Source organism: Achroia grisella, unplaced genomic scaffold (genome assembly GCF_030625045.1).
Source record: "Achroia grisella isolate CSIRO2021 unplaced genomic scaffold, CSIRO_AGI_Agris_v1 utg1096, whole genome shotgun sequence".
Taxonomy (NCBI): Eukaryota; Metazoa; Arthropoda; class Insecta; order Lepidoptera; family Pyralidae; genus Achroia; species Achroia grisella.
Window position 1 is genome coordinate 546,779 of NW_026712575.1, and position 14,999 is coordinate 561,777.

At 31.6% G+C, this 14,999-nt stretch overlaps 1 protein-coding gene across 2 annotated transcripts in view; it reads right to left on the bottom strand.

The window, feature by feature from the left end:
• The window catches only part of LOC131848925 (transcription factor Ken 1), a 31,519-nt gene that overhangs the window by 12,006 nt on the left and 4,514 nt on the right, over positions 1 to 14,999 (bottom strand). The window contains exon 1 of one of the 2 annotated variants that reach the window (XM_059198888.1): positions 13,867 to 14,186. The exons of the other annotated variant lie outside the window; for it this stretch is intronic. Within the exon in view, the coding sequence (XP_059054871.1) occupies positions 13,867 to 13,937 (71 nt within the window). The 5' untranslated portion in view covers positions 13,938 to 14,186. Of the gene's footprint in view, positions 1 to 13,866; positions 14,187 to 14,999 lie in introns of those variants that run through there. 2 annotated transcript variants of the gene reach the window in all.

Here is a 14,999-nt window from a genome sequence, read left to right on the forward strand (position 1 = left end):
TTGTCGACAGTCATTTGAATATCTCTTGGTGTTATTATAGCAAATTACGATGAATTAAGTCGTTTATAAAGGCGGTTCTCACGCCGCAAAATTAGTTGACCTTGGGATCTGTTGGTACTTTGAACCAAACGTATGCTTGTATTAGCGCCTTTATTAATAAGTTGGCGCAGTTTTTATTAGGTTTAAAAAAAAACGTAAGGCAAAAAAGTTGTTAGCATAATTTGCCCATTGTGTTTAGTGGAACAATTGAACAGAACACACCTCTATTTAATTAATATCTTATGAAATCAATCTCTTCCGTTTACTCGACTGCTCTCTGTGACCAGTTCGAGGCAAACTAGACTCGACCAAGGTCCGTTTTGAAATAGGATGGCACTTGACCTTCAGGATGAAAGTCAACAGTGTTGCGCAACGTATCGGCGCGCGCGCACAGAACTCTATGCTAATAGTAATAAACAACTACGAGACATATTAGAACCTGGTCATGACCTACATACCCACGTTCAAGGATTTCACATATTTGGAAGCTGATTTCAAAACTGACAGAATTTTAACATGTTTTGTTAAAGCTGAAGGTAAATCGCGATTGAATAATTCAAATGACTAATAGGAAAATGGGAAAGAATAGTGATAGCTAAAATTTTTCCTTAGTTATTGTAGATGTTGACGCTAATGTAGACCACAATGTACTTTGGATGTGACTCATACATACGGTAGTTTAATAGAATTCATCATTCTTAATTCCTGTTTCTATTGGATGATATCACGCGGGGAAAGAACTGTTTAATTCTCCAATTGCATTGAAAGGCTTACGGGTCGAACTAGATTTTTCACCACTCCTTTCTACATTCAACTAGTTGACTCACACAGATACAAGTGTTTGTGTTTGTGTTTGTGGGAGCAGTGCATGTGGTAGTGGCTGGCGCACACAGAGGTAGGATGCGCGCGCGCCTGTATTGGTGGGGCGTGCGTAGATCCGCGGCACGCTGCATAGAGGGGGGAGGCAGCGCCAGCGAGCGGCCCGCGGTTTTGTAATAGCGTTTTATTTCAAGGTCACTCAAGCAGTTTTTAGAAAGTTACCTCATATAGACTCCAGTATTAGGTAAAAATCAAATACTATAATAATATCTAGAGTGGCTATGACACAGTTTAATTTAATTAGGTATCTAATTAAATAAAAGTGATTTTTAATATTGTAACATACGATTCCGTATTCATAATTATATTTATTTCCACAGTATCCCTATTAGAAAAATGACATCCAGCAAAATGTCACATGACTTTTATGAACATTTTTTGATATTTATCTTTATATATAATCATACAATAAATATTACCTACTATGGTTATAAATAAGAAGAAAAACAAATGAAAGAAAATCAATAGATATTTTAATTAACTAGTCATTACTTTCAATTGTGTCTTATTTACAATTCTAAAGCATTATAAAGCAAAACTATAAAGGTAGTAGTAGTCGATGACGTCATATTAAGTATGTCGTCACCACTGAGCTTGCATCCATATATAATCCAAGCGAAGTGATCTTCTCGTTCGAAATGATGAAATTTAGCCGACTACCATTTCGTGTAGGTAGTTGCATAACTGTGAACGCTAAATTTTGCTGACAGTGAAAGTGCGCGAAAGGCTTTACGTAATGGCGACGTAACTAACAGCGAGTCAGTTTTGATTTCCTCGCTTTTACTGTTACGTGATTTCGGTAATTTTGATTTAAGCATCTTGTGGTTTATTTGACGCCAGTATATATTTTTAGGTCATTTTGTATTGCTTACAACTTTTTGTTGTTAATTTGTTATATTTAATAAAGAAAATGACACACTTTTCTTACTTTTAGTAGTACTTGGTCGTTATCTTTTGTAGAGTAAATTTTAACATTGAAAGTGGAGTTCTTATATTTTAATAAATTGCAAAAAGAAGTACTTTCTCAATTGAATGATAAATTTCTTTGCGTTACGCAATATATTCAAATCCATTCGATTTCGATGAATCTTATTTATAATTCCTAGGGTTTACTCTTGTATTAATGTATGCATATTTTGTCCGGATTGGTACTAAATATAGAAATATATGAATAAAATTTAATATAAAGCGTCAATTAGCTTTATACATAGGTCAATAATGTAAACTAATAGATAGAAACAAGGCAACTTCTTTAGTATGTGTATGTATATGTGGTATACACATTATGTTATCTGTTCTAATAAACTCAGTAGGTATTTAGTAAAGATTTAAAAAAACATAGCAATATTTTGTACTTATACTATCACTTAGAGATACTAAGCGACATATATATATATATATATATATATATATATATATATATATATATATATATATATATATATTTCTTATTATATGAAACATTTGAGTGACACGTATCCAGTAGTTTAAATAATTAACTTGATGAGGAATGAATAAATACGTCTGAATTTCTAAGAGTTCACACCTGTTTCTAAATATCAGCACAGTTTTGCCTAAAATGGGCTTGGCTTAATGTTTTTAGCTTTAGTTTAGAGCCGGTTCAAGGTTTACGGAAAACAAATGATTGAAAACATCACGTAAGTGTGCAAATAAAACACATTGGAAAATACTGTGACGCTACTGTGAGAATTAGCAAGAGTTCTATTGAAGACGCCATTTTACATATTCTTTACCGGCTTCCGAAGAAAGGTTAATATGGTACTTTTTTCAGTAACAAAAATGGCGGTCCACATTTCATCCACTGTAAGTGTTAAGTTATCATATAAAGGCGAATGCAGGCCCTCGGATGTCACAAAATAAATTGATTCTATGACGCTTTCTTCTCATGTGTTATCTGCAGCCGATTAGAAGATAAATATGGCGGTCATTGATTGTTAAAAACATGCAAATGCGTCCATTAGTTCCTTATGTTGTACAAAAAATATATTGTACCTATGTTATTGGTAATTAGATATTTTTTTACTGATCAAAACTGAATCGAAACTCTTTCCGAAGGAAAAGCAAAATATATTCAAATTATTTGACAACTAAAAGAAATATTGCACATTTTAAATTAGAGTTAAATATAACACGTGAGTAACTCTAATGAATTATCTGGAGGATGTTTGTAAGAGATCGCATAAAGCGATAAGACCGCCTTTTGTAATGCACTTTCTAATTTACCTACTGTTTTTGTATTTACTCACACCGACAATAATTATAATATACATATTTATTTGAAAAGACGTTCTTATTATATTTGTATCATAATTAATTTTATTTTTGTACTTCATTTAAATTTCTAGCCTAAGTATTATTCTGATGTAAAGCAATATTACTGCAAAGTTTCATCAACAGCCGTTCATGTGAAGAATAACAAATATCCATCCATCCATACTCAAAAACTTTCGCGTTTATAATATTACAAAGATTCGAAAAGTTGTGGAGTTATTATTATATGTATTTATATGACTATAGAATTTTATTTTTGTACTTCATTTAAATTCTTTAATAGATCTGTATAATATAGACGTTAAAAATGCTAATTTTACCGACAGGAATGAATTGGAAATGAATACAATGTTTGTTGTAACACATTTTTTCAAATTCGATCTAACAATATTATAAATGTGAAGCCGAGTTTCTATCCTTTAATGGCATAGAGAAGCTCAATCTATGATCATGAAATTTGAAATGTTAGTGATGAAGCAGTTATGATTCATTGTGATCACCCGGACAAAGTGGCGGCAGTTAAAGTAGGCAGACTGATTCATTTCTATATTATTATTTTGTCTTTCATTATCCTTTAGAAAACGGTAATAAATATAATTATAGACGATGTGAAGTAATGTAAACTAAGATCACTTTCAGTCTTAAATGGTGCGGTTTAATAATAAGTAATAGTAAGTGGTCAATTAGACATTTTTGCGTTTTAAGAATCGTTATAAAATTTCTAAATCAGAATCAAACTATCTCTATTCATGTAGGTCCATTACAGACTCTTATGATATGTCAAATCTATCGTCAGTTCGGAATAATTTCGAGATAAGAAGAACTGACAAGAAACTCAGTTCGTATTCTTTTCAAATAATTGTTTACGATTGTAAACAATTATTTGAAAAGAATACGAATATTACAAATATTTATTTACAGATTCATTTTTCTGGTTTATTTATGAGGAACTCATAATTCTTATTTGGAAATGTAGGATTTATTGCTAACTTAATATGTCAATGTCGCTTGAAAGTCGCATGAGAAATTTGTACAATCAGAAGCAATAATATGTTACACTGTAGTACTTTGTACCACTGGCCTTTTTGTTAAGTTCCAATTTTAAGCTATTACAAATAATAATAATAATAATTACAATTCACATAGCGCCATCTAGACCCAAGTTAAGCTAGCTAAAGCTTGTGTTATGGGTACTATATAACTAATACAAATACATAGAGTTTTTTTTCTGTAAATATATAAATATTATACATAGGACAAATGACGTGTTATTCTTACAAGGTACAAAAGTATGAAATTAATTTCTATGAATAAATGTAAAAAATCTTACATATTCTTGTAATACTGCAACAATATGTTCTTACAGTGGTGCTCAGCGCTACATAATCTAAATATTTATAGTCATAATTATGATACTTTAAATACAAAAAAAATCAAAATATCTTATAAGACAAATACGGATGTGTAAAATGTACCTACAAATATTACTGAGTGCCAATATTATTTGTAAGAATAATTTAACGACCATAAAAGCAATCTTGTTATATTATTACATCACTTTATAGCCGGCTGACATTACTTTTTTTATCTGCGTGTGAGTGTTTTACTAAAAAAAATTAGGTAAATATTTGACAAACGAAAACACGAAACCACAAGGAGAAATGATAATATAATACGAGTTTATTATCTTTTAGCAAAAACATATGGATAATAAAATTTCTGAAGAATAATAAAATTCATATAGAATCTACACTACAAAGATTTCTTCTAAAGCGATTAGACGTACATATTTACGTATCTTTATATAAAATGAAGTCTCTTGTCTGTTCGCTTAGATCGAGTAAGAGATTAATAGATAGAGTGATTCAAGAGAACGTTTAGTGCAAAACCGAGGCGGGTAGCTTTAAGTTATAAATAAATTCTTATAACCTTTTGATGACGACTCAGCATAGTATCTGCTAGAGGTAGACTATGACATAAAAAAATATATGTGTGGGTGACACACATTTTGCACATATTTTTTTTATCACGAACCCTACCTTCTAGTTCGGCTAGTTACTTTAGTACAGAAAAACTAGGCCTCTTAATGGTAATTATTAATATTAACGCATCAAAATTCACAAATGTAAACACACCTTTACTTATCCATGTTTACACCCGAGTTTAGAGAAGGGGAGGTTCTTAATAAATTGGTTTGTTATTTTCAAAATGTATTACGCGATATTTTGGCCTTATATTGTTTTTTATCTTTAGTGTCTTCTTATTATGATTTTTTTAATGACATAGCTATGTATTATGCAACTAGTTGTTTTCGGCGACTATTACCTAATTATATTACTCTTTTCTTTTAAAAAAAATTTCTTAGTGCTATTCAGGTAAAGTAAAATTACGCTTTCTTTTACTTTGTGTTTTGAATAATCAGATAGATTGAACATTCAATTAAATTATAGTGTAGATGTAGATAGATAAGATTAGTATGAGCGTAAATAAGTTAACATTACAAGTTAGTAGGTTCGCAAACCACAACACAATCTCTGTCCCAATTTCTGGGTTATCAGCTAAATAAATATAAATTCATGTACGGGTGCCATACGATAGATAAAGTGGATGGATTTACGCCCTGTTGATTCTGAGTATCATTAATTTGCTTCCGTGAACATCAATAAAATGGTGTCGCAAATGTCTACGGAGTTTTTATCAAAATTTCGAAAAAATTATACGATACAGATATATTTTTCCGACTGTGTATTACTAACACTATCCACAGTAATGTTATCTTATGAAAGTAGGTCTGTTTGTATGTTTGTTTGTTACCTTTTCACGACTAACGGCTGTACGGCAAATGCAATTTGACTTGCAGATACTTTATATCATGAGGACGGAGATAGGCTATATCTTAAAAAATTAAACGAAGTGGCGGGTAATAGCTAGTATTGCTATAGTTATAACGTTTTTCTATTGAATGATAATGGAATGAAGCACCCGCCTGCGCTAACGGTTTACGCTGGCGGGGCACCAGTGGAAGACGATAATATGGGTATGCGGTCAGCTCAGTTGGCCCATTGAGATAAATTCACTAGAAATTTATTACAATGACTTCAAGGGGTAGGGTAACTGCATGGAAGTCAACCTGACTTGGTACATTGCTATTGATGCAGTAATTAGTCCAGATTACTAACAATCCCTTCCCCCTACTATTTGTTATGTGGTTTTAATTTTGGCAACTTCAATGAGAATAAAGATACATGTAACAGATAAGTATTATTTGAAATAATTAAATAAATATACACTTGCGATATAATAATGGTAATTGTTAGACATATTCCTTAATAAATAAGTCCCTTAATTAAATAAAACGTGGGATTGTTCTCGCGATTGAGAAGTACGTTTGTAGTAGGTACTTATTTTTATTCAGATAAACATCATTTTGCACAATGCTGCTATACAATCATATAGGTACAGTTACAGTTGGTAGAGAATGTCAAATGACATTTTTGTACATGTTACAAATTAAAAAAACATTAAAAGTAATCGATGCTTATTACAAAATCTGAGTAATGGATGCATGAAGCAGAGAACTTGTTTCCATAAAAACATTTTGAATAAAATTGTTACATTTATTCCGAAAGGACAGAATTAATTATGTTAATTAGTATACTTAAGTTGTTCAGCCATAAAAATATGAAATAAAGTAAAAAAAAAAAAATATTTTTTTATAAAATATTTGTCAATGTTTATCTTTTTTTTTTTTATAAAAAGAAGTGTTAATTATGAAACTCACTAATTCACATATTCTCTCGATTACGATTAAACTAATTCGCCCTGGCTTCGCTCGAGTGGTCATTACTTTATGTTAAATAATTTTATATATTAACAGCCTATACGACTCTAAAAGAATGTACCTTTCACACACTGTAAGAATTATTCAAATTGGTTCCTTAGTTTCGGAGTTTACTCATAACAAAATCTGCTCTCTCTTTACTTGCTGTGAAATTCTTATTACTTATTAGAGATTCGCAATTTATGCTAATTAGAAGGAAACTCTTACAAGTGTTAGTATTTTGTTAATAAGAACATAAAACAAGAAAATTGTACTCCGTGACTAGTTCTTCGACGTAGATTAAAGAAAAAGAAACCAATCAATAAACATTGATTATGTTTATTGGTTGGTTCAATCAAAGATAGTAATTTTACGGTGAAATTACTATGATTTCATTCATGAACAATTTATTTATGTAATTAGAATGGCAAACAAACTGACAGTCCACCTTATGGTGAGTGGCAAACGTCGTATAATGCTCGTGGTGGAATAGTATTTTTTTATTCTCCCGCCCATTCAAAACTTCAATAAACAGGGAATGCGAAAATAATATTTAATATAATAAAAATATTTACATAAATTATTAACTTCCTAAATTTCTAGAAGATAGATATAAATCTGCTCAAATTCTAAGATTAAAAATATCATAAATATTCTAATTTTAGATGCCCCGAATTTCTCTGAAAACTTATTTTCGGTTATTTGAAATTTACAATTTCCACTGAACAGAGATTTAATTACTTCTCTATTAATTTAAAACTAATATATAATAATAATTTATAATAACAATAATTTATTGTGAAATTCTTAATACTTACAGGAAGTTTCCGACTTTGTTTCAAAAACATTTAAGTACATAATCCTGAATTATAAAAAGGTTTATATTGCGTACACTGATAAAAATAGACGATGATACACGGTGAGCATTTCACTAAAATTGGTGTCTCGGTGAAATTGAATCATGCTTTGATAATCTAAAATCGTATCGTGATTCATTTATTATTTAATACTATTTATTTCCACGCATCTGTTCAAATTTCATTTGAAAATAACTTTCAATTGTTTTGCATTTTTCCTTAAAAAACACTTGAGTCATTTGAGTTATATTTCATTTGTTTCACTGTTCAATGTTGTGATAGGTAAATTATTATAATGGAAATTAAATATATTGCTCACTAAGTACTGCTCTTGTTTTTATTAAGTCTCTATATTAACCTAATAGTTGTTAGTAGTATATTAAAATTCATGCTAGGATTCATAAATTAGAAAGTGTTTCTATCCGTTTGTTAGTTTTTGACAACAACTGAACTGGTCTTGAAAATTGATGTGAAAATGGATCGTATCGAGGATTGATAGCGACACTTTTTATCTAAAAATTAATCTGGCATAAAAAAATATGTTTATATACATAGCACATGAATTCGTGGGTAACAGTTATTATTAATATAATTTGAACACAGTACGTCTGCGCTTAATCTATAAAATTCATACTAATACTACAATTTCGTAATTAGTTACTAAGTAACAGGTCAACATGCGGTTGGAAAATATTACAAAAAATATAGTCCAATTGTGAACGTCCTCTTTAAAATATCAAGACCATTAGACGTTCATTATTTAGATGCAAAAATATCGTTGCGAAAGTCTTATTCTGAAATTCTAGGCCTTATCAAACTTTCAGTCACAACAGTAACTGACCTACACGTAGCATTTTGCTAAAAATATAATTTTCAGGCGTAAAGCGTGCGCTTTCGTTCATGATTCTGTTTTAGTGTTTCACGTACCCTACGTTACATTGTGTGTATACGATATGACACACGTGCGCGTGCGCAACAGAGAGTGGGGGTGTGCGGGAAACCTGCGATAGTGTGAGTGTACCGTCCCACACTCACATTAGCGCCCTACACCGGACGTGAACACAGATTTGTATGTCTGTAAATGTGCTAGCTAGACCAAATTGGTAGTTCTATGCGTTATCTATTTACTATTGGTCTCACAATCCGTCATTGTGTGGCGGTTTGCCAGTCCGCCTGTGTACATTATTGTTTGCAAGCCTTGAGGCCTCTAACTTATTTTACAACTTGTCAGCAATCGAATCGCCTATAAAATCGCTAACGAACACAATTCATAGATGAGAATTTTATTACGCAGCATGACAACTGACTATAATTAATTTATTGGCTTGGTCAAGGTTTCGAAGGTAATCCGATGGTATGTTCGAACTAAAAATGAATGGTGTAGGTTTTGAAGCATTTGCTACATTATGGACATACCTACGTCATATATCTATATATATGGAAGTTTTATATCATAGAAGATACCTACCAACCATATAACAATTCAAAAAAAACCTTGCAAGTTACGTTCTCATGGTAGAACGTACTAGAATAACGGAAGGGTCTATCGAAAGCGTAGTTTGAATATGATTCGTTGCAAGGGTAACTACGTAATAAAACTAATAGACCAAAACATTTGGCCTTTGAAACTCGTAAGGACATTCAATTTATGTTATGAAAATATTAAATCCGACGACTTTTTAATTTTATTGACTCGTCGGCCTTAAGAAAGTTTGGGTTTGATTTGTGTACGAAAGCGGAAGTCTTCAAACGATACACCGCACCCATCGATTGTGGAATGATTCCTAGCGATCTGAAGGTAAACCAGTGCGAGGAATTCGGTGAGCCATAAAGGATGAACCCTAAATGAATCGGGGATACGTTGGTGTGCGTGAACATTTGAAAATTGTACATGAACTGCGTGCGTGTAAGTACGAGTATTGCGTGTGCGCCGACTAGCCGATAACAATAAACTATTTCCGAAGTGACCCAGTTCGAACGTCCTTCGGTAATTTGTACCGTGAACGGGAACAAGAAAGGGCTTGGAGTAATTTTGACAGTAACCATACTAAATTTTATTGTTACAAAACGCAAACGTTTCTTTGTCCTGTCGCTGCTCGCTACCAACCGCTTGTTGTTACCGGCCTTTCTATACATGTTTATGACACTTCTAAAATAGCAAGGTCATCTCAACCTTGAGATATTTTTTTTTGTTGAAATCAAAAGTAGCAGCTCCATATTTTCATATAAGGTAGTTAACCTTTTGCAAGATTGTTTAATATAAAATAAAAACAAGAAATATTATTGAAGAAACCGCAGAATCTACTGACGCTTAATTGAATTGGAAGTTATTAAGTGTGTTAATAGCCAGACAGTGAACATCACATAAGTAGCAAGGATGTATTAAAATACGATTAAATAACAATTAAAATTAAGGAAAAGATGTTAATGGCACCTCTCTACTGAAGCCAACGCATCGACATAGTAGATACAACTGTTGAGCTTCTGATAATATTTTTTTAATCCAGTTCAATGTCAAAACACGCAGGACATGAAGCAATCCATTCAATAAACACGGAACACGTTTTAATACTCGGTTTACATATCAAATTTGTATTTCGTAGAAAAATAATGTCGAGTTAGTAAGGAGCAATGCAAATTACAAAACCGTCCTGAGCGTTTAGTTCATGCATTTGGAAATTTAGGAATGTTTGTGTTCCAAAGTTGTAAACCTAGTTTTGCGGAACGTTAACCAACTGTTAAAAGGTATTTAGTAAGAATAATATGTAAAGTGGTTATTTTCGATTGTTCCTAAGGATATACTGTATATGTTAAGTATATATATATATATATAGCAATATAATATAACTATCGATTTTATAGGTATGTATCGCTAAAATATGACCAACTCTAAATTCGTCTTATGCAGGTAGTATGTTTAAATGCTTACTTAAGAAGCTACTTTTGTTTTTAATTAACTTCTTAGGGTCTGTTTGTCAAGAAATTTAGAATATATTTTGTAGCAGTATCCTTAAATCGGATACAATTGTTAATGTATTTGAAATTCTATACATAAACATAATAATATTGCATTATGATATCCGACTTCTATGCACAATTTTAGCTCGATCAAATGCCAGCAAGCGATTGCAAAATGGATTACACATGAATAGGAATGATGGACGGAAAGACATACATAACATGTAAGTAGAAGAAATATAAATTATTGCAATTTGATTGTTATGTTTCTATCCGTTTTTTTGAAGTGACAATAAAAAATCTCCGTAAAATCCAAGCTTAAACGAAATATAACATTCCGTGTTATCGTATAATATAATTGATATTCTAATAAGTGCCTTTACTAAATTTCTGTCTACTTTAAAAAGTACTTTACTATTTTGGTTTAATAGGTTTCTACAAATGTGAAATAGCGCTTTTATACAACAATATTTTTTACGTATATATTTTTTAATGTGTAATACATTATGCTTTGATTCAAAATAAACTGCTAGTATAAGCTACAAATAGTAGAGAAACAAAGGAATGTATTTAATTAATAATTAGGAATTAATCAAGTTGTTTGAACAGAATAGGGGAGAACTAGTTCCGTACCACGTGTAAGTGATAATAATGGTAAATACGCAACTAAAAATGACACAGTTTGTTTTGTCTATGCGAATTAGAATATTAGTTCTGCGTTATTAGTGCGCGTTAGATTAGGGAAGCAAATAAATAAATAAACAGTTCAGTGCAACGTTCTTAGATAGATGTTAATACTACTTTGGCAATATTTATTATCACTAAAATGGAGTGTTTTAGGTATACTAGACAGATTTAGAGAGATTTACTAGAAATATTTTATTATTATATTTATTTGGAATTTGAAGCAAGCCATAAAAATGTGTATTATTAGATAGTGACGTTGTTCAGCCAATAATAATTCTGAGACTATAGTATATATAATTTATATTTATTGATAATACACACTTACATTTTCAATTTGACTACACTTAGTTCTAGATTTGTATATAGATATAAAATTTTATTAGAGTATGATTATCCGCGGGAATTACTACAGAGTTAATTATTCAATGGTAATTTAGAAAATTCTTCAATCTATTTGAATAATACAGTGTTTCATAGTCATATAATATTATTATTTAGTTCTGTGTAAATTACAAAAATAAATTATATTAAGTACTACGTATTTTTCCACTTAAATTTCACTAATAGTTATTACAGAAGTACTGAAGCATACTACATATACCACAAGCAACAAATTGAAATTGAAAATTGAAATTGAATCTAATCAAAAAAATTTGCGGGATTATTATGGATGCCGAATGTATCCTCAATTTAGGATATATTCTATTTATTTACATAATCCGTTGACTGAGTAATAAACATCGATGAAACATTTTATAAACTTTTACATTTATAACATCTATAAAATTTGGCCTCATTTAAAACAGAACGTTGTAAGGAAAATTAGCAGCATGGCTTTTAGCTTACAAGACAAATAAGAAATAATACTTATTGGATTAGATAGTGAAGTGAAGTTTTAACTGAAAAGATAATAAAGGACAGATAAAGTAGACACCGGTTTATTTTTATCAATAGTTAAAAAATCAAAATCTTATCTCAAGAGTTTATATTCCATCGTAAACACATTTGGAGTTGTTAATCAACAGCGGTCGTCTAGTATATTCTTTCGTACAAAAACATAATAAATATTATTCACGTATAAAAGTGCTGTTTCATTTCCCCGTACGTAACTTGCACAATGACGGCAATAAAATCAGTAACGATTTTATTTTCATATCAATAACATCAATTATTGATATTATATTATTTTAAATCGTGTTCAATTACTAATCAATTATTTCTGCATCTTTTATCGTGTAATTGTGCATAATTGTACTGATTAAATTAATTATCATATTCATAAATAGTAGCGTGGTTGTAATGATTATTTTAAAAACTTTGGTCTGGTGTAGTGCCCTTTAATTTATTCTTACTCGTGCCAATACTGGCGCTTCATTGACACAATTATCTGTTATTATATTTCGAGATAGTATATAGTAGGCATATCCAACGAACTGACATTGCTTAGTAAATATTTTATATTAGTTGTATCACACAGTTTCACCTGCGGTAATAAAATCTTATTTATTTCCACAATTATGTGTCGATTTAAGATGTTCTCTATCTGTAATATCATTGAAATCTATACAGAATGATTGAGTGTATTTATATAACGTTATATTATTATTTATATTATCGGATTTATTAAAGAATTAACTAGATTTCATTTTTTTAACTTGTCTAGTTAGTTGTATTTTTAGGAACTACGCGTCTTATTAGATACTGCTCAATTTTCTAACATTTGTAATTAACATAATGTGGGATACATACAGAAGTTAGGATATTTAAAAAACATTTCGTTTTATTTATTTCGAACTTCAATATTACCGTTGTGAATAAAATAATAAACTCTGTAAATTTCGAAATTGTATTTCTCGAGGAAGCCTATTTTCATAATTTCTGATAACAATTTATTTAAGGGCGGCTATTAGTAATTTGATAATAATACAAAGAGGTTTTAGAAATAATCAGGTACAACCGTATCGATTATTACAAATATTAAATATAATTATATTGTACGTGGTTATAGACCAATATGAAAATTATTAATTCAGTGTTTATATTTTGGTTAGAATGCGCGCGAAACGAAGCATGGAAAAGCGGCGCGGGCGCAGTTCATACGCTGAGCATAGTCGATTTCGCAAACTACCATCTAATGTGAACCTATTAACCTCTTCGTCGAGCGAGGCCCAGAGGCGAAGGCGAGAGGCGGATGAAACGCGAATAGTGCGTTCATTAGACACAAGGTTGTGCCGACCATCCCACCGGACTTACTTAAGGTATAACGTGCCACCCACGCTGATTTTGTGTCCATCCCTACAACTAACAAAGTCAATAGTAAACAAACAGCCTTACCTTGCCAATTGTAGTGCACTTCTATTAGCAATCTCATTGTAAAAATTTAGAAAGATATTGCTGTCGAACATATTAGCACTATATCACAGCCATGTTGCGCACAAAAATATAATACAAAAACAAACAATCCGAAGCACCAGCGATCACAGGATAATCACAACGTCCGATCCTAGGCACGTCTGTGCGCGAGCGACGTTAAATGAAACTGGCCCGGTCAAAATGACGAAAGTGAAAACATCGCACGCACAGAAAAAAAGGTTGGCGGCGCGCTACAGTCCTTGCAGGCCACCTCTCGCGTCGGTCGGCTCTAGTGACACACTAACGCGAGGCGCGCGCATCGCCGTTGCCTATATAATGAAACGTTCAGAGCCTCAAACTTCAAATGCTCGTGGACGGACGCTACAAAAAGAAGATGCCATAACAGTAGCTAGGAAAGATTGAACACAAAGAATACAGACACGTGGAGACGTGTGTGTGCACGTGCGATTGTCGGTGTGAGCTGAGAGATAGGCGGTCACAGGAAACTCCGTTCTCTTCCACAAGGAAAGACCTTGGATATGAATCGGCACGTTGCAATGTGTACCGCCATCGCCTACGCTGCTGTTACCTACTTGGCGGTTCCAACAGTTTATACGATGGTTTCATATAAAATGTTTATTCTCAATCGTCACGATTCTCTGCTAAAGTATTGTTAGCTATCAAATACGGTGTACTCATTGGTTTAAGATATACATTGGCCTAGTCAAGAGTTAATGAGCGAAACAGACAGCTTTATTGTTAAAACAAGCAGTGGCTGCACGGACAAACATTGTAATTACTGTGACGATGATGCAACGAAAGTTGATAATGATATTAGCAATTTGACACGTATTTAGCGTGGGTGGTTGGTGAGAAATGGAAATTGTTGCGCAATTTCTGCTGCTGAAGCAGTTTAAGATAATGTTGGAAACTAGGTCATTAGTGGGTACTATAATGATCTATTTCTTCATCGACGTAGTACGCATGTTGTTATAAGTGCCTAATGAGATTTAACATTATTACATATTAGGTTGAATATTTAAAAAAAAATTACTTTGTATAAGTCAAAATGTGCTGATTTAGTCATCATTAAGTAAATATTTCATAACATTAAC